The 20,861-nt window shown below is 41.5% G+C and overlaps 1 protein-coding gene across 1 annotated transcript in view; it reads right to left on the reverse strand.

Annotated features, from left to right (window-relative positions):
• Positions 1–16,794, reverse strand: part of LOC310862052 (uncharacterized protein) — a 30,379-nt gene extending 13,585 nt beyond the window's left edge. The window contains exons 1-17 of the mRNA XM_083769788.1: positions 16,701–16,794; positions 16,258–16,404; positions 15,231–15,835; positions 14,238–14,258; positions 14,018–14,047; positions 11,539–11,592; positions 10,603–10,647; positions 10,120–10,146; positions 9,994–10,038; positions 9,633–9,677; positions 8,557–8,610; positions 6,585–6,653; positions 6,410–6,478; positions 5,640–5,708; positions 3,631–3,699; positions 2,550–2,618; positions 1,461–1,529 (exon numbers count right to left, since the gene is read on the reverse strand). Of these exons, the coding sequence (XP_083625914.1) occupies positions 1,461–1,529; positions 2,550–2,618; positions 3,631–3,699; positions 5,640–5,708; positions 6,410–6,478; positions 6,585–6,653; positions 8,557–8,610; positions 9,633–9,677; positions 9,994–10,038; positions 10,120–10,146; positions 10,603–10,647; positions 11,539–11,592; positions 14,018–14,047; positions 14,238–14,258; positions 15,231–15,835; positions 16,258–16,396 (1,479 nt within the window). The 5' untranslated portion in view covers positions 16,397–16,404; positions 16,701–16,794. The remainder of the gene's footprint in view (positions 1–1,460; positions 1,530–2,549; positions 2,619–3,630; positions 3,700–5,639; positions 5,709–6,409; positions 6,479–6,584; positions 6,654–8,556; positions 8,611–9,632; positions 9,678–9,993; positions 10,039–10,119; positions 10,147–10,602; positions 10,648–11,538; positions 11,593–14,017; positions 14,048–14,237; positions 14,259–15,230; positions 15,836–16,257; positions 16,405–16,700) is intronic.
• Positions 16,795–20,861: the final 4,067 nt, after the last annotated feature.

The raw sequence follows: 20,861 nt of genomic DNA on the forward strand, positions 1-20,861 counted from the left end.
CTGCTGTAATGTGATCTCCCCTATGGATCTCCCTCTCCGCACTCCGCAGAGAAACCTTACCTATAGTTGCCTCACCATTTCGCTTATTCCTTCTAAATCTCTGTATTTAAAATATAGGTCGCTCAGCGAATGTCTTAGTTACATTAACATTGTTCTTAGAAAGTTCTTTGTTTTGTGCCTAACTACTACGATTAGACAGATCGCGTTTGTTATTTCGCTACTGCCAGTACTTCTGATTGCACGCACACACACACACACACACACACACACACACACACACACAACACTGCCGCAGATTTAAGCTGTCAAACCTATTTTGTTAAAGTTACATTTGCCACAGACACTTGCCTGAACTGTGCAGCTGATATATATACAGCATTGTCATATTTAAAAGGCGCTTTATAGCTTATCTCAGCTCAAAGCGTGTATGAATAAGGAGATAAATGAACAGCTGACATCGGTGGGAGAGGACGTCAGCTGTGTGTGTGTGTGTGTGTGTGTGTGTGCGCGCGAGAGGGAGGTAAACAGTCAGCAACACGTTAAATTTCTACTTCTACTAAAGAAAGAGGCAGCGATGGAGCCATAAGTCCATATCCATAAATTCGGGGACATAAATTGCGCAAAATACTGTTAAACATGACGGCATCAGCCTGCTGCAGTGCTGCATCCTCCTAGCTGTTGTGTGCTAAGCTAAATCATCATACAGAACAGTCAACACGGCATTGACCAGGGTTGCCACATTTACTGAGAGGGAAACAAGCAACCAGGTCTATGAAAATGTTAACAAATCTAGAATAAGCAACAATATTGCTGACTGTCAAACATCATTGTGATTGTCCAATGTTGTTTTACAGCAGTGGTTCTCAAACATTTTCATGTCATGGACCACTAATATAATATTCTATATGTGTATATATATTTATATATATATATATATATATTATATATATATAATATATATATTTACTATATATATACACACCGGTATATATACAGTGTACACAAACCGTATATCTAGGTGTGCCCCGAGATTTTTAGGCTATGAAAAGTGTGCCCTGGGACAAAAAAGGTTGAGTTAAGCGGTGCCCAAAAGGTAGATCACGATCTACCAGTAACGTCAGATCAGGGGTTTTGTCGGCCAGCGCCAAAAATGCTCCCCGACAGCATAATCGGAGCAAATACCGGGCAGTGTGTATGAGCCATAACGTGTTGACTACACTACACTAATAAGGACACATAATAATAACTAATAACCCATCCGTTACTACATGTGGAGTCAACTCCTGCAATTTCCTTCTTCCCATAGTGCGCAGCAAAGTAACTCTGGGATGAGCGGCCGCATAGCGGCCGCGAAATTCTAGTATTATATAATCCAACATCGTGCAGATGTCACCATGTCAGAACTGCTTGGACATTATGTTGATTATATTCCCATTTCCTTGGTGTTGTGTTTTACAGACCTTGGGGCCAGGAAATCCTTCGCCCCGGGTTCCTCGCACTCCAGGTGGGCCCCTTGGACCCTCCATTCCCTGTGAGATAAAAAACAATCAGGATATCATCCACTGGTGTGTGTGTGTGTGTGTGTGTGTGTGTGTGTGTGTGTGTGTGTGTGTGTGTGTGTGTGTGTGTGTGTGTGTGTGTGTGTGTGTGTGTGTGTGTGTGTGTGTGTGTGTGTGTGTGTGTGTGTGTGTGTGTGTGTGTGTGTGTGTGTGTGTGTGTGTGTGTGTGTGTGTCTCGTGTGTGTCGTATCTGGACAATAATTGTATACAATAATCCATGTGCAAACGTACTCAAACTGTTGAAGCCTACTCAACTATGATTAGATTACTAGCTGACTGGCTTAATATGCAAGGCAGTTCGTCTCAGAGGCCTGTCTTTGATTATTTAAAGTCAAGGTGTCGTTGGCCTGTTTTACATGCAGCCTTTAGTTTAAGTTCAGATCCTGGGTCACACCTAAAGATTTAGCATGCGAGAAGATGAACAATGGATCAAGGCCTACAGTAATTTACCTTCCAGGGAGCGGCCAAATGCCAGTCTGGAACAATGTGTATCGTGACTCTGTATATAATGTCTGTAAAATACAATGTTGGGGAGGTCTGATAGCAGGCTAGCCACAAGGGGTGGTTAGTCTGTCTGTGTGCTCCCGTGGCAAAGCATGGCCACGGGGAAGCTGCTGATGCTATTCCGTCACTCTGGACTCTGTCTTTTGATTGAATAAATGGTCAACTCTACACTTCAGCTCATCTCTGCCTGCGTGTTCTTCATCCAATCGTCTGAGCGTCTGAGGCTTTGATGCCTGGTACTCTATAGTTTAGAGAAACTCATTCAGCCTTTTTGTCTCTATTTTAGTCTAGTTGTAGTTAGTGTATGGTATAAAATATACTTCATGTGTGTGTGTGTGTGTGTGTGTGTGTGTGTGTGTGTGTGTGTGTGTGTGTGTGTGTGTGTGTGTGTGTGTGTGTGTGTGTGTGTGTGTGTGTGTGTGTGTGTGTGTGTGTGTGTGTGTGTGTGCGTGCGTGCGTGCGTCACATAAGGACACATTTACAAACCTTTTCCCCCTGTATGCCCAATCCTGTCAGGCCAATGTGCCCTGGAAAACCTAGAGGTCCAAATTCACCCTGGAGGTAAACACATAGGCAAGAATCAATATTCAATATGCAACAATCTTGAATTCTGATTCAGATGTTATATCTGTTGCTATATATATCCGGTATTAATTTATACAGTGTATATACCGGTATCTGCTATCTGCTACCTGATATTCTGCCTCATTTTGTTTTCTTTTTCAACACGCACCTTTGAATTCAATCAAATTACTTGCATATTTGATCATGTTGTCCTAATAATTATCTAACTGTTTTGTTTCTCTGAAATGACTATGAGCCTTTTGTTATATCCCAATACACAAAAGTATGAGTAAGAGTAAAATTAGGTTTCATTTCTTCAAGACACTGATACCATTAAACAAAGCAACGAAGTCTCGAAGTTGAAATAATGTTAGCTCTTAGCTGAACTATCTCTGCTGTATTTAAACCACAGTCATATACAGTATATTTTATACTAGCATAGTCATAACGGATGGAGATGCAAGCTCCTGATCACAATTATGTTTGACCGAAGAGCCTTGGCTCGAAACGTTGTCAATAAAGTATAACTTTTGGAGCAGATGAGTGTGCAGGTTCTTTTTCTCTTTTCCTGATAATTGCCCACTGCTGTTCTGGACTGAATTGGATTAGTTCATGGCATGTGGCAGTGGTGCTGTACCATGGACCTTTTACCACTTTTAACATGACGTCCGTCCCTATTTTGGACATGGGTGAACAATTTCACCTACTGTATAAAAACAATACCAGAACTACAAGCTCACAATGTGTCACATCGAGATGTGATATTTCTTTGCAGTTTTGGAAAATAGGGATTAAGTGGTTGATGTTAAACTTTCCCACAGTAACCAGAGCCTTCCATCTGCTCCGTTCTGTCTCATTACAGAATTCCTGCGAGCTGTCTGTCTAATTGTAGCCTGAAAGGACATTCAGGCTTCTTTATGGATTTCATTTGATGCTTTGTGGAGCAGACGTGGTAAGTTCTTTACGCGAATGGCATTCATTAGCTGATGTATTTACAGCCTACCTTTTCTCCTTTGATTCCTGCACCCGCCTGTCCACGTAGCCCCCTCGGCCCCGCCAGCCCCCGGTCCCCCTGTGGAACAAAAACAAGGTCATAACCCGGACTCTGCATATCATATCACAGTTTGTTGGTTCACAGCCAACATTGTTCTCAGTCAGGAAAAAGAACAAGCTAGCACCTGTTACACTCCTGTGCTCATGAAATTATCCAAAGATATGGTAATGGAAATATGTTAGTTGTTCTATATGTGCTTAACTGCATGAACCCTAGAGTGAACTCTAGAGTCAAGTGTAAATAATGGACTTGCAGCACAACCAATAGCAAAACCTGGAAGTAATGCAAGTAATGTACTAACATAATGTAAGTACAGTAAAGTAAAACTTGTTTATAGACTCAACATGTCCAATTCAATGGCATGCAGATACAGACATACTGTAGTTACATAGAGCTACTTTCTCCAATTAGGGGAGGGGATGTTTTGGGAGGGGATGCCAATGAGCTGCAGGTCTAACAGATGTTTAGCTGCCTTAGGACAATTGTAACCTAGGCCAGGAGCTGCCTTCACAAATAAAAGTTGTGTGTAGATTTCCCCCACAATCGTATAAACTTGGCCTTCCCTCCCATTGTCACAAGTCCTGACTTGATGTGCAATAAACCGCAGGAGGCTATTTATGTTGGGTACTTTGTTGTCTAGTTTATTAGTTTATTTAGCTAATATAATTTTACCATCTCTATGATGTGGTTATAATGCTAATGATAGGGCCAAGAAGACTGCTTCTGCATGCCAAAGCAAAAAATAATTGCCATGTTTTATATATTTTATTTATATTGTTCTGCATGTCTTATAAGGAAGTCTCGATCCATTTCAACAGGATATGTCTCTATAGAGACGTTCTACAGTTTGCATACTGTGTAACAAGCTGCAACATGGAGGCATTTTTCCTCTTTTCTTTCTCAGGCTTACAGTAACGCATGAACAGAAGTATGAATGGAACTGTAACACTTGGGTGAAACCTTGAGGCTCAGTGAGTCAGTGAGTTGGAACAGTGAGGTCTGGTTTTGACAGATGTAGGCCATGTGCTGATGAACAGCAAACATGTACAAATTAGTCCATGCTCTAGTCTAAAAGGACCCTTTTCATGTTAGTGTATTGTCTTCCATGTGTTACGGTCAGGTGAATTTCTAAAATGAGCTATATCAAAACTGATGACTATATCAGGTCATCAAATGATATATCTTTTGTTCAATTAGATGGCACCTGTTTATTCTCTGGATTCAGATTTAACATCTGGTTAAGTTTGTGTTGGCTTTTGCGTTAGATGTGGAAATCCTTGGCCGATACCGATGTTTAAAATAACATTTTAGCCGATAGCCTTTACTAATACCGATTTTTGTTGTTTTTATTTCCCCCTTTTGTGCCAGAGAAACAAATACATATTCAATACAACAAATAAATGTTCAGAATCTACAGCTTGGTAGACTACAGATAACCAACACACCAACATAGCCAATGCAAAATGTATGGTTATCAACATCAGATAAACATCGGCTACTGCTATCGGTTAATGTCAGGTTTTATTTGCAGATACCGATATTGACCAATAACAGCAATATTGGACGATACCAATTATGTGGCCGATACATCGGTGCATCACTAACTGTTACCATGGCTGATATGGGTGAACATTTATAAGATTCAGCCAAATCATTCATTCAAGGTGAACTGCAGAAAATTCTCAACTGACCAAAGGCTACCCCAGGATTAACGGATATGTGTAAACTGTGAGATATACTTTTCTCTTTATTATAGTTTGTACGGTGTTCTAGCTGCAATCCATAACTTTTGTGTGTGAATATACCCACACAGAAATACGCACATACATAATGTATGTATACAGACCAATCGGATTCTAGACGCCTGGCTGTTGGCTACACCTTTAAAACGGTTAACACAGGAGTGTAGTGTTGACCCAGATCACGTTTCTTTTGTTTTGACAGATGCATAATCGTACCTTTGGTCCAGGGAATCCCTCGCCTTGAGGCCCTTTTTCCCCTTGAACACCTTGTGGCCCTTGAGGCCCCTGTAAGAGAAGACAGTCAGCATGTCCCCAAAACATTGCTCAGATCAAAGTACCTTTGTAACTGCAGAACAGATCACATTTCCCACCGTGATCGCTGATCCGGGATCACCGGAGGTAGTCACACATACAAGCCTCTAGATTGTGGGCAGTAAACATTTAAGTATAGGGCAACACATAAGGGAACTTAATATATTTACTTACTAGTCCATATCTAGACAATATCAGTTGCTATTTTTAAATAATTATATGGAAATGACTTAAAATGAGAAAAGTTCTCCATTTTCAGAAAAGATATTTAATGAGTGAAAAGCTGCTTATGACAAAGGCATATGACACCGGCAACGACACCGACATACGACACCAGCTTACCACACTGGCGTGTGGCTGACTGGTATGCGATACCGGCATGTAACACCGGCCTTCCACAATGCCGTAAAACAAAGTATGAATTGGGCTCATGTGAAATTTGCACATTGTCAGTGAAATATTGCTTAACATGAGGGTTGAAAAAAAAGAAAGAAAAGAACACACACACACGTGTGTGTGCACGCACGCACGCACGCACGCACGCACGCACGCACGCACGCACGCACGCAAACACAACCCTGGGTAGTTTTCTGCTGAGTGTACTGTATGTTTACTGAAACTATAGGCCAATGTCAGACAATGCGCTACAGGACTGGTGTGGTTTCTTAACTTACAGGGGGGCCACTTTCTCCCATCCCTGGCGGTCCAGGAGGGCCATGGCGGCCCTGGAATCCCATGTCACCCTGTAGGTAAACACAGGTAGTGAAGTGCAAAGCTGGTGCAGGACATAACATACAGTATCAGCCAAATGTCAAAATACGGCAAAATACAGTTGACAAGAGAATGTACCTTTGGTCCAGGAAGTCCGATTCCGGTTTCACCTTGAACACCAGGTGGGCCAGCTGGGCCCCGTTCACCCTATGACCACAAATATAAACACAAGATTACATACACAAGAAGCACTGAAACTCACACCATGCAATGTCATAGGACAATAACCCATGTTCTGATCATTCTGATTAGTTAGTTAACATCCATGCTGATTGGCCAAAGTTGTACCTGTGTCGATTTTATCAATTTTCCGCAACTGTCTAGTGGGGTCTATAGTGGGGTGTTGGTGACAGGCTGACAGCTAGTGATACTCCTTTGGGATCCGCAAAACGCAGCGAAAAAACTCACCAGTGTGCAACCACCTTTATTCAAAGTTAAAATTAATTAACACAGATTTTACTGTGAACATTTAAAAACAAAAGGGGGGAAAAGGGCAATTATCGCAGAGACTACATTACAGAGATACCTGATGGTGTTTTGAAGGTTATCAGGACTACTATAGTAACCCTTGTAAATCATGGTGGTTGCATATAATGTAAATTGGGTGGTAGGCAAGATATATGATCCCTTCCTACAAGTCAGAACAAACAAGCTTGACATTGTCATCAGTTCCATTGATGTCTCAGCACACATAAAGCTTGTCCCAGAACAACCAGACCTATTTCTCTTGAGGCTGTTGTAGTAATTATGAGATTTACTTGGGGTTCAGACCACTTTTTTTTTATTAAACGAGGGAGATGAGACAAAGGAATGGAACCTGTCAAAAAATTGACAGTCCAATTACTTGACAAGTCGTAACGGAACAAGATGGAACTTATACTATTTTCATTCCATTACCTACGAACTAAACCGACAAACATGGCCTTCATCGTTCCCTAAATACCTGGAAATGTGTCATCTAGTTCAGCTCTTTCTGATTACAAAGACCAAGGAAACAAACATTTAATACTAACATGCCCCCCTACACATTGCGAATGCATAGAAATAATCATCTAGAATCAAAAGTAAACCAAGAACCTGGCGAAGATGTAACTTAAACATCGAAACGTCGAAACGTTTATTTCCACCCTGTTATATTAAACAGGGTGGGCCTAAATTGTCTGAGCTGCTCCAGTGCCTTCTTTTTCGCATGTTACCTGTCCTGCTTCTGAGATGCACCAGACTGGCCTGCTATAGGCTAGAGGCGCGGTTGGAACTCCCTTCTACATAAACCAAGAACCAGTCACCAATCAGTCATCAGTCTAACAGTATAAACAAAATCAATAGTCTGTACATTAAAACTATACACACTACACTACAGGATGCCAGGTCAACAATGACTTGGCATCGGTCTACATAACATGCTATATAAATGACATTTTAGCCCATAAGCCTGGAAGGTCGGCAATGCTAGTGCAAGTGCTACGGGTTAAGGTGGAGTCTGAGGAGGTGAGTCTTCAGATTGTGGTGGAAGATTGGGAGTGAGTCTGCAGTTGTAATTGCAATGGGGAGTTCGTTCCACAGTTTGGGAGTGTTGTCCCGGATGTTTTAGCTTGTAATTCCTTTCACCATTGAAGCAGTTGGATGGTTTGTAGACTGTTACACGGTTATTATCATCTTAATCACTCCCATCCATCCTCAACAGACAAATGTCACTCTTTGTCAAAGCACTGACACAACTGACAATGCTGTAGGCAGTTCCTATGCTGTGTTTAGAAGCAGGATACAGGATACAGGAGAACTTGGCACTGGATTTGTGCACTTCTGATTTAATGCCCATGCTGGTGAATTACAGTAATGAAGGAGAAGAAGCTGGCTGATTGCCAAACATTCCCACAGGTGCCTATTACCAGGGACTCCAGGGAGACAGGCCTGGCCACCATGCTATATGTTTGGGTGGTAATGCAGAAACCTGTTGTTTAAACTCATAATAGAAGGAAAAGTAAAGGTCACAGCAGATGTTTTTTTTGTAGGTGCTCATGGCCTTTCCTTCCGCACAAAATGCACCAACCTGCTTTCCTTGAAGGCCCTCTGGTCCCATGTCACCATGTGGTCCTGGTAACCCCTGGGCAGGAAGAACATACAGCCATTAATAAGGTACATGTGGATAGCATGTTCTGGTTGTGTGTGTGCGTGTGTGCGTGCGTGCGTGTACAAATAATGTATGTTTGTGTATATGCATGTGTGCATTAAGGTAGCTGTGTGACATCACACTACTGTACAAAGCTACACAGCGGCGGTGGCTCAGGGGTAGAGTGCCTGGATGGCAACCGTAAGGTTGCCAGTTCGAACCCAGGCTCCCCCAGAGTTACTGTCGAAGTGTCCTTGAGCAAGACACTGAACCCCTAATTGCTCCCGATGTGCTAGTTGGTGCCTTGCATGGTTTCCGCTGCCATCGGTGTATGAATGGGTGAATGTAATGCACAATCTCTGTAAAGCGCCTTGGATAAAGGCGCTATATAAATGCACCATTTTACACAGTGTATTTGTAGCTGTTGTAGCTTTTGCAGCAGCTACAAACGTTGGATTTGCTACGTAGCTTCACGTCACTTGCTTCCATTGACATTGAATGGTACTGTGGACTGTGTCGTTGCGTTTGCTCATGTGGACGCAACATGATACTTATCACACTGTTCACACACCTGTGTCGCACTCGCACACCTGAAAATAGCAGATCTACAAGACATACAAGACATCACGATGCATGTTCATGTTGCATGTTGTTGATGATCAGCTATTTTCGGCATGTGACAGCGGCACGCTATAAACTAAGTGAAGATTAGGCATAATCTTTGATGCGCTGCCTTGGAGTATCCTCACAGAAAATAAAGAACAGCAACATTTCATTCTCAGTGGAAATATATGATGACACAGAATATGGAAATGACTCTGCTCCCGTATCTTGTTACAATAATTAACATTTACTAGTACAAGCTTCCAAATGTAAGAATGGGTATGTATGTATAATGTTCCGTAATTCAATTCCAATGGTGAAAGCTATGTTTTTATCCCGTGAAAGAATAGCGGATTCGGAAATACCCTTATGTGTATCTCAAAGAATATGCTAATACATGTTCCATCACTGACCTGCAGGCCTCTAGGTCCTCTTGCACCGAATGGACCCTCAGGACCCTGGTCAACATCACAGAGGAAAGACAGTAAATATCACAAGATGTGGAGAAAAAGACAATCTGACATAAAATGGCAATAGATGGTAAATGGAGTATTCCAGGGGAGAATACTTTTACTGCATCAGGTGGCTCAGATGAGCCCACAGGGGTTCTTGTTAGAGGTTACGTGTCACATCGACACATATAGACTGGACGAGAGTTGAACTGCGAAGCTTCCAATTCCAAGTCGGGTCAGTCTCTACAGTCCACTCAGCTACGGCCAAACAAAATGTCTAGGCTACTTTATGTACAGTATATTGAAGATAGTGTTTCTATACCTTGTCGCCTTTGATTCCTGGAGTGCCACATTCACCCGTTTCACCCTGAAATAGAAAATAGCATCAAACACAGTTCCAACTATACTTCAACACAATTTAACACTGTCATTAAACTGAAAGATATACCTGCTCTCCTTTGTAACCAGTTTTTCCCTGCAAGTGGATATAATCAGGTTAGAATTTGAATGTGAATTATATCAATATATTTGTGATGTATACAGGTGCTGCAATCCATAACTGTTACATACATAATCTAGTATTTTAACACTTCGCCTGCATGAGAGACCAAGTTGAGATACTTTACGCTCATGAGCTTCAGGCAGTTTATGAGTTTATAGAATCCCCATTGACTGTTACACCTGGCAATATTCTTCCTGGGGTCCACACAGCATAATATACAGTACAGACAAGTTTACAAATATCACAGTACTACTACTTGTCAACCATCCTACCTGACACTATAGGGTTTACATTTAAAAAGAAAGATTAGGTAGACCCCCTCCAATCACTGCAGACGTGCTAGTTACATACAGATTGGTGAAAGTAATGTTTAATTAATTAAAATATGTTCAATACCTATTATTGCGTTAAATAGTATAAGATATTTACCTCAGTGCCATCTCGGCCAGGAAGTCCACTTAACCCTGCTTCCCCCTGTTATGAAATGATTACTGACTTAGTACATATCACATACAAACAACAAATACATAAATGTAAATACAATTTAAAAGAAAAGTAAAAATTTCAAAGGTAGGGAATATTTTTATATTTTATTACTATGACATTATTGTGTGTTACCTTTTTGTAAAAGGTAAAGCTCTATATTGTGATAGTAAAAAAAATGTAGTTTGTGTGAGTTCTCTCTTCTGATTGGGTCAAACTCATATCCCAATATGAAAATGCACTCTCTGAGTCTCTGTTAAAGATGGAGTGCCGTGATTTTTGTATAACCTAAAACATGATCATCAGGTCTTATTGTTATTATTTTTTTTTTTTCAAAAAAGTGTACAGTATTTGTTAAAATAATGTTTTTATGTGGGCACGCCCACCAGTTCATTAAGTGGGTGGTGGTGGGTGGTGATGAGTGGTGATCCACCTGAACTGAAGCTGCACCCACAGGTGTAGTTATATGACAAAGGGGGAGGGGTTAGGGGAGGGGCTGATAATGTGATGTCATTATATTACTGTTTATTTCATTGGACCGTCAGCTGGCCCGTCAAGGGTTCAGCCTCCAGGAAGAAACCCTAAATACAAAGTTATTAAACCATTGCACATAAAAACGACTCCAGTGTGTCTAATGAAGTACTGTCACCTCATAGACACATGCAAAACTGGAAAAATACAAAACTTGTGGCACTCCATCTTTAAAGCTAAAGAGCTGAAGAGACCTGGAGACTCCTGTTACTGAACAAACAGTCAACGATTACCATCAGAATATAAGTATAACACGTATAACAAAAGATAAACTCAGAAGCCTAATTCATATTTGTGTGGGTCGTGTCAATATAGACCAAAGTAGAGGAGAATGAGAATGAATGGAAAGACCTTCATTCCTATCAGGCCAGAGGCTCCGTCATCTCCTGGACGACCTTTCTTCCCCTGAGGAATGGAACACAAAGTGGGGTGAGATTCACTTACACACATTTCATTTAACCACTTGAACCCTATGTAATTAGTTGACTGGCGTCCTCCAGGGCTCTATACTAGGTACGCTACTTTTTCCCTCTACACCAAATATCTTCAAAATAAATGGCCGATCTACAAGCTCGACTTGTACAAGTTTGTAGATCTGCGATTTTCGCTGAATGTTAATCACCCCAGAATAGGTATGTGCTCGGATTCAAGTGGTTAATTTCCTGCTACTGCTTGTGTCTAACGCTATCTCAGTAACTTCATGAGACTGTAAATACCAAAGCAACTACAATGAGAGGACAACTAGCAAACTGTTCAATACGTATAAAATATCAAATGATCAAACAAATATAACTACATATATCAAAAAACTATCAAATGTAAAATAAAATAAAAACATGATTCAGCTTGCAAATATATTGCCTGCAGTCTCTGAAATCATACTGAACGTAAACATTATTATTTATTAATTAAAAATATATATACCTACAAAATAAATGATTTAAAAACACAGAAAAGGTGGAGGTTGGATGGATGTGCATGCATGCATGTGGGCATGCGTGCATGCATGCACAATATAATAATATGGTTCTCACTCCATATTAGTTGGCAAGTGCTCAGTTGGCAAGTGCTTCCATTTCCCAGGCGTCCTCTCTACCCATTCAGCTATGGCCACCCATGAGCGCATTTGTGAGTTCCTTGTTGCATGTGTTGAGTGTGCTTGTGAGTGTGTTTGTGTCTTAGGGGGCACATGGAAAAGATAGATGTGCACATTTTTGGGGATTGAGTATGCCTGCCTGCGTGTGCGTGTGTTACTGTGTTTGTGCGCGTGCGCGCGTGCGTGCGTGAGCGCGTGCATGTTTAAGGATGTATTATGGTTGAAGAGACAATTGAGGTGTCTCTTCCAGAAGGTCAAGGGGTGCAGGGCAGGAATTTCACTGCGTCCATGAAGTCCATGACTGTCCAGGTGCTGCTCAGAGAAATGATCGCGGACTGAAGGGTCATTTCTCTGGAGCAGCACCTGGACAGCGAGTGTCAACCACTGTCCGCCCTCAAAACCACCTGTTTATGACCATTACACTAATGAGGGCAATTTCGAGAGAGTTTCAGTCTGAAGTGTAAGAATTTCAACAATCTCTCCGGGGCGAAGGCACCTGGTTCGCACTCACCCATCTCTCTGTCAGCACTGTGACTGACACCCTGAAATTAACCACTTTAAACCTGGCATCCTATGTTGGGCATGTCATTTTAGGCTAAAATAGCTGACCTATAAGCTCACAAGGCTTCCTGATGCGACATGTTGTGAGCTTGTAGATCAGCTATTATCGCCACAAGTCACTGCCGTCTCTGGGCTTAAGTGGTTTTACTGAGCTGTCATCAATCGAAGGACTATAGGAGTGGGGCTTACGTGACATTTTAAAGAGGGGGTTTCGTCTAGGGAGGTTTAGGAAGGGGTCTCAACACGTTCTGCGCGCTGGTGAAGAGAATGATAATATCCTCATCCCACACCCCATGTCTCTCAGAGGGTCTCGATCCCTGGTCAAAGGTCTGTCCACACCAATAATTATGAACATAACTGTGGCCAGGTCAGATGGCCAGGTCAGTCTCTAGGTCTTTGTATTTATAATTATAATTCCCACCTGTCTGTCTGTCTGTCTGTCTGTCTGTCTGTCTGTCTGTCTGTCTGTCTGTCTGTCTGTCTGTCTGTCTGTCTGTCTGTCTGTCTGTCTGTTGATACGATAGAAACAGCCAATAAAAATCCATCCAAATTGACACAGGATATGACATTCAGTCACGTTCAACATATGTCTACAGTGCATTATCGTTCATGATCAGTTCTCACATCAATATCATTATAGTTATCATTCTCTATGTGGACAGCCCTTCACTGACCCTGACAATAGGGGTTGTCAGCATTATTTATGCTGGCCAAAGGTCCAGGTTTACTGGGACTGGAGCCCCTCGTTGCCACGGGGGACACGTTATTTGGATGGAAAATGTGCACTAATTTGCACCGACACGACAAGCGGAGAAGCAACAAATATAGTTCTCTGGGAATGCCAGAGCAAAGCTTCAATCTTCCTTTTCGTGTTGCCATAGGATTAGTGTCAGAATGTGGGTTAAGAAGACCCTACAGACGTCAGACGACCACCTATACAGTATTCAGTCTGCCTATTCAATATACAGTACAGCGTAATATGCCTGGAGGAGAGACAGAAAACCGCACCCAATTATCCTAATTATTCAATTTCAGAACAACACACAATGTTATTCTGTCGCTGTAAGATGTTAAGGAATCCAGCCGTTTAGGGAAATCACCCTGGAAAACCTCAAAGGAAAGCTATTCTTTGGCTGTGGGATATTTTGAATTGTAAGCGGGGTAAATACTCACCGGAAGTCCGCTCGGTCCCCTCTCTCCTTTCTCACAATCGCAACCACAATCGCATTTTGTGATACTGCTTGGCCCACAATGTGGGCACTTCAAAAAGGAATGACAGTCTGTCAGTGTTGTGATGCATGGAAGCCCATTCTGCTGCTGGGCACACGTAATTGTATGTGTAACACTGTAGACATGGACATTCTAAAGATAATATAGCCTATACTATACTTACCTCTTCATCAGCCAGAACAGCCTGCATAGAAAAAGAAATTACAAGACAGATTATAAGAAACTAAATAATCTCATGCAGTCTGACAATTCATTCATTAACATTATACGGAACAATTACGCAACCTTGAATGAAACCATAAAATATCTAAATACTTGAACTTGATGGGCAATATCAAAACCAGAGGGGTTGTAGAGAAATGCCTTTATATGGAACAAATGCAACGCCATGTGTCATTATCATGTGTCAGAATATGGCTTTTGTAATCTGAGGAATGTGACATGAAATGGCATGAAGAGGGTCTTTAGGCTTAAGACTATATAGACAAAAAAGTACAACAGTGCTGTTGAACCTCAGAGTATACACACTCACAATGCATACATGACAGCTATAAGTTCCGTTAAAAAGGTGTCGACAAAAACACATCTGTCATTGACATTCTTTCTTTCCCTCATTTTTTCACCATCACTCCACCACCTTGTGTGGTAGGAATGCTGGAACAAACCCAAATATAGCTGTTCCATCATAGTCGATTAACCACTTAAACCCTAAATAGTAGGACTATTACTTCATTGACTGGGGTCCACCATCATTAGCCCCTCATTTTCGTCCTCTACACCAAAGATCTATAAGCTCACATCGCATTATGAGTGACTTTTGTGCAACACTGTCATACAACAAAGGGGAATTAATTCCATGTCTGAACTCTATATATCCCTTTGATTCTGCCAGTCAATACTGTAAGTTTCAAGCCAGTAGCCATTGTGGACTCAACATTAGGATCATCAGTTCTCAACCTCACCAACCTGAAAGGTCTGGTCTCTGCATGATTGTATGCAGAGACAGACGATATCACCTAACCAAATAGTCGAACAATTCCTATCATTAATATTTGAATGTGTTTAGTCGAGGACAGCCCTAGTGCCAACTCTGAATATTTATAATGTAATTAAATCTATTTCTCCATTTTTCATGAAAATCAAACAGCATACTTACAATTTCTGTGAGGACTTTTTCTGTGATGTTCCAATCCTGCAAGTTGTGTAGGTAGCGGGAGTCCGGGTGGCTGGCGAGCAGACGCAGCTTGTCCATGTTGGTTGGCTCAGCGGCCGACCCGGTGATGCCCACGGTGAAGAACCTTATGCCCTGTTTCTTGGCGTCATCGACGGCCGGGAAGATGTCGGGGTTCCTGGGGGAGCTGATGCCGTCCGTGAGCAGTATGGCTACCTTGATGCTTTTGTCGGGAGACTCCTTATACATCTCGGTCATGTTTCTGATGGCGTAGGTGGTATAGGTGCCCTGGCCGATGTACTGGACTGTAGCCACATGGGCCTTGAAGGCATCCGTGTCGTCCGTGAACCTCTGCACGTCCCGGACTCTGCTGCTGTACTGCAGCAGGGCCACCCTCCAGCTCAGTCTGCGACCCCGCTGGACACTCTGCAGGCCGTCGACCAGGTCCAGAGTGAAGCGCTTTCTCAGGCCGTTGACCAGGTCCAGAGTGAAGCGCTTTTCCTTCTCATGGCCTGCTTCCTTGGCGCTCTCGGAGCTGTCCAACAAGAAGAAGAGCTCCAGGCGGCAGCCACAGTCCTCGTCTAGAATGGCTGTGTGGTATGCACACAAGAGAGCATGGTTCGACAGACACACTCTGTCTTCAGCTTTTTCAAAATGTTTTTAAATTTATCAAAACCTTCATCATTTTCGCCTGGTCCACATTTTTCACTCTACAACATCAAATAGCCAATCTAGAATCTCACAACACGTCACTTTGTGACAATATAGATCGGCTATTTTCGACGAATGCTTCCCTAGAATAGGGACGCTAAGGTTGAAGTGGTTAATATGGCCCTGTATCACAGATACATAACGGATTTTGGTAGTTTGACCTTCCTCGTGTCATAATAAATAATTAGCACCAGTAATGTCAATCAGTCATGTCACCAGTAATGTCACCAGTTGCAGGTGCAACAGCAACAACCATAAACAAATAATGTAAATAATATTTTCAAGGCATAGCCTAAGTTACCTTGTCCATCAGGAAATCCAGGTTTATTAGTCCTGGATTTCCTACTGGGTTGTCTCTCGACTCTCTTGTAGTATTCCTGGGAACAGACGCTGGTCAGTGCTGTGATGAACAGCACCAGCTTCATGGTGGGACACACCATTGTCCCAACTGTTGAAAGAAAGTCTAATATTAATCATCACCCCCACCACTACTTCATTGTAGTTAATTGGTACAGATAACTGTTTAAAAAATATATATTAATGTAAAATAGTTTTTGCTTTAAATGTGCAATGAATTTAGGTTATTTGATCTTAAACAGATTATCTTAACCACTAATTTATAGTATACTTCATCGTACGTACAGTGAGAATAGCAAATCTACAAGGTCACATGTCATGATGCAATTTGTTGTGAGCGTATAGATCTGAAACATTTTTGCCTATAATGACCAAAAATAGACTCACAGTCCAAAATCCTTTGAGAATGCTGAAACTTCTACTACTTCAATATCCTGTTTTGAGGGCAGATGAAAATGGTCAAATTGAATCCAGGTATACGAGGAACAGCAGTCAGCTCCAGTTAGCTCATTGATTGTACAGCGGTAGAAGCAGCAGCAGAGCTGTGAGCCATTCTGGGGTGCAGAGAGAGACTGTGAGCCCCTGGGTCTCTCCCCCTGTCTTTATGAGAGAGGAGAGGAGGAACCACCTCCCCGTGTCCTGCCAAACCTTGCCAAAGCCTCTGCTCTGCCCTCAGGTAATGGGACGGCTAGAATAAAGTTTACAACACTGAAGTGCTGTTTGAAGATTTATGCCCAAACATTTCCTGAAATAAAGCAATTCATACAATGGAAATAGAAGCACATAGATTCTGTAGCTCTATCAAATTGGTCTACTCAAATAAAAGCGAAATGGAAGGCTGTGAAGTAAAATGATAATAAAATGTCACTTTTACTAGCTATAATGATGCGCATCAGTTGTATGTGATCAGTATGTGACTCAGTATTAAGTATACTTTGGCACAAATGGTGTTGCTCACCAAACATAATAATATTGCTTTAGTACAATTTATAACACGTCTTTGTCCTGTAGACTATAGTGATCAAAGTGCTATTTTATTTGACTGTAACTTTTGAAACATGATTTCTTTCGTAGTGAAAGCAATTGCTTATCAAGTTAGTACAGGTCAGCTGGCCAAGAATGGCTGCAAATCTCAGTTTTAGAATTTGGTTGATCTCCATCACTCTCTGTCTCTGTCTGTGTACTGTAGCTGCAGTGTGTCCGTCGTGCACGCATGTGTGACGTGCTCCATAGGGGACAGGAGCATTCTACTGTTACAGGATGACCTCGTTCATTCCATGCATCTCGTCTCAGACACACGTCATCCTTTACAAATCCTACAGTTAAGATCCTAAGATTTATCTTCTTCCTGCTCCTTTTCTTTTCTGATGTGGAATATGTAAAAAAAGAAGTAAAATTAATATAATCATGTAAAACCATGACTGAAATGAAATAAATAAATATGAAATGAAATGAAATGAAATAGTTCAGTTCCTCACACGTATAACACACTTCCCAATCTCCTATATATATATATATATATCTATGCCCCTTTTTTTTTGTTTTGTTTTTGTTAACCACGTAAACCCTCTCAATTATGTTACGCACCTTCGTCTAGGGTGAAGGTAAACAACATAATGTGAGAGGAGACAGGGTTGAAAAGAACTTTAGTTTATTGTTGTAGCTCTTTTCTTTGTCAACAGAGACAATGGATTCAAATTAATGGTGCTTGTCAGCTTTTCAGTTCACAAATAAGTATTGGCTTCAGGGTGCGGTTTACATAGCAAAAGTATCTATCTAGAAAATAAAAGGTTTACCCCTAACTCAATCCCTAACCAAGAACAAAAATACAATACTAAACCCTAACTAACCTAACTAACAGAATTACAATGAAGAGAAAAACAAAAAGGGACCTAACACCCTTACAAAAGGACAGTGGGTTATACATTAGACAAATACTACAGACAGAATAATAACAATAATAACAAACTAGGGTTTTACTCTTAAAGGGAACAAACAGATAACAAAAGGAGCTAAGGCAAAACTTACAGAACAAAACGGAATCGAAGACAAAGAAACTAAAACAAACAAAAGCAAATAAAAGGGCAGGCAAAGGGTGGAGGACAGAGGAACCGAGTCTCTGCTGCAAACTGCTTTCGTCCTCTCCAGAGCAAAAGTTCAACTGAGCTTTTATAGGCAACAGCCAACTAGGCACAGCCAACTCGGATTAGGGTGTGAAAAAAAATATGTATGTACAAATACATACATATATAGACTTTAGGATATCTTTATGTTAATACTCCGTTCCTAAACAAGCATACATATCAGTGTATGTCCACAATATTTACGTATTCCCAAAACCTTAAATCAATACCAGGAATTCAATGAAATTGAATACAACCCTTAATTTTAAAAAAGAGAGGCGAGTGGAGACGTTCAATTATTGTGAATTGAGTGTCCGCTTAATTATAAGCGACTTTGGGCTTGTTTTATATAATAGGCTACTAAGCCTAGTCAGGCTTCTTTTGGGCTTGTTTTCATAGACATGGTTGCTTGGTTCTCTTCCAAAACCTGGCAATACTGCCAGTGGGATGGTCTGTTTGTTTGTTGTGGAATGTGTGTTCTCTCACAATCACTTTAGCATAGTTAATGCAGAGATAAATAAACCAAATATGCCGAAATGAAAAACTACATTTAATGAGTAATGGAGCAGGGGACTCCACATCATAAAGAAAGGGAGGCTGTGTGAACATATAGGCTACTGGCTTCATTCTATGTCCCACACCGATGACCATAAAACTGTATAAAAAAACCCACAAGAAAGAGATTAAACATAAAACATATCTACACATGAAATAAAATAAATTGATTCTAAAATGAATGGCCTTTGTGGTACCCTATAATTTAAAAAGGTTAATTTAATTAGCAAATATATGTTCTCTGTGGACATAATGCTGGAGATGATGGTGGTGAAAATCAGGTGCAATAGTAGTAGTAATAATATTAATATACGGGGGGGGGGGGGGGGGGTCGGGGGAGCGAGCCCCACAAAAGTGTCCTCCTTTCTGAGGTCTTGCAGGTGGCCACCCTATTTAACACATGTCCTTGTATGCTGTTGTTGTAGTCTGCTAGTCTAAACACAAATAGGTTGTTGACTGCTGGTAACAGGTGGAAGAGTATTTTCTCAGTTCTCAGTTAGCTCACATAGACTGAAATGTCATTTTCCCATTACACTACCCAAAGAAAGACATATCATCTTCAACCTATAGTCTACTGTACGTGTGTGTGCTCCATAGGGGACAGGAGCATTCTACTCAAAGAAAGACATATCATCTTCAACCTATAGGCTACTGTACATGTGTGTGCTCCATAGGGGACAGGAGCATTCTACTCAAAGAAAGACATATCATCTTCAACCTATAGGCTACTGTACATGTGTGTGCTCCATAGGGGACAGGAGCATTCTACCCAAAGAAAGACATATCATCTTCAACCTATAGGCTACTGTACATGTGTGTGCTCCATAGGGGACAGGAGCATTCTACCCAAAGAAAGACATATCATCTTCAACCTATAGGCTACTGTACATGTGTGTGCTCCATAGGGGACAGGAGCATTCTACTCAAAGAAATACATATCATCTTCAACCTATAGGCTACTGTACATGTGTATGTGCTCCATATAGGGGACAGGAGCATTCTACCCAAAGAAAGACATATCATCTTCAACCTATAGGCTACTGTACATGTGTGTGCTCCATGGTAGTCTTGCATGATTCAGATTAGCATTGGTTAGCCAGCCTTGTATTAGGGACCACTTTCAAGGCTGTAAGTAATACTAAAGTTAGCTAAACCGCAGGGAATCATAATAGGGATCCTCCCTAATGTTCAGGTATATTCAGGGAAAGTGCCCTTTGCACTTGGATGAGTCAATAGGAGAGGGTAGCATATTATTTGGTATTGTTGACGGTTTGATTTATTGCTGAGCTGTTTATAATTGAAGTAAAGTCAACATTGTCTTTGATACTTAATATGGAGTGTTAGGCCTACCGTCTATTGAAATCTCTCCTCCGCAACTCTGCAATTTTGTGTCTAACTTTTAAAGCCACACTTTTAACCATTCAACCATAATACTTCTTTGACCGGGGTCCCCTCAGGTGGGAATTCTAATTACATAGACCTAGAGACTGACCTGGCCATCTGACCTGGCCAGTTATGTTCATAACTATTGGTGTGGACAGACCTTTGACCAGGGATCGAGACCTTCTGAGAGACATGGGGTGAGTGTGGGATGAGGCTGTCTGATATTATCATTCTCTTCACCAGCGCAGGACGTGTTGAGACCCCTTCCTAAACCTCCCTAGACGAACAGACAGACAGACAGACAGACAGACAGACAGACAGACAGACAGACAGACAGACAGACAGACAGACAGACAGACAGACAGACAGACAGACAGACAGACAGACAGACAGACAGACAGACAGACAGATCTGAATGATGCAGTAACCTACTACATTATTTGATGGTGGCTCCCCCTGCTGGTACAACGCTGTATTGCTTTGTACC

Source organism: Protomyctophum parallelum (assembly GCF_964188405.1).
Source record: "Protomyctophum parallelum genome assembly, chromosome: 7".
Lineage (NCBI taxonomy): Eukaryota > Metazoa > Chordata > Actinopteri > Myctophiformes > Myctophidae > Protomyctophum > Protomyctophum parallelum.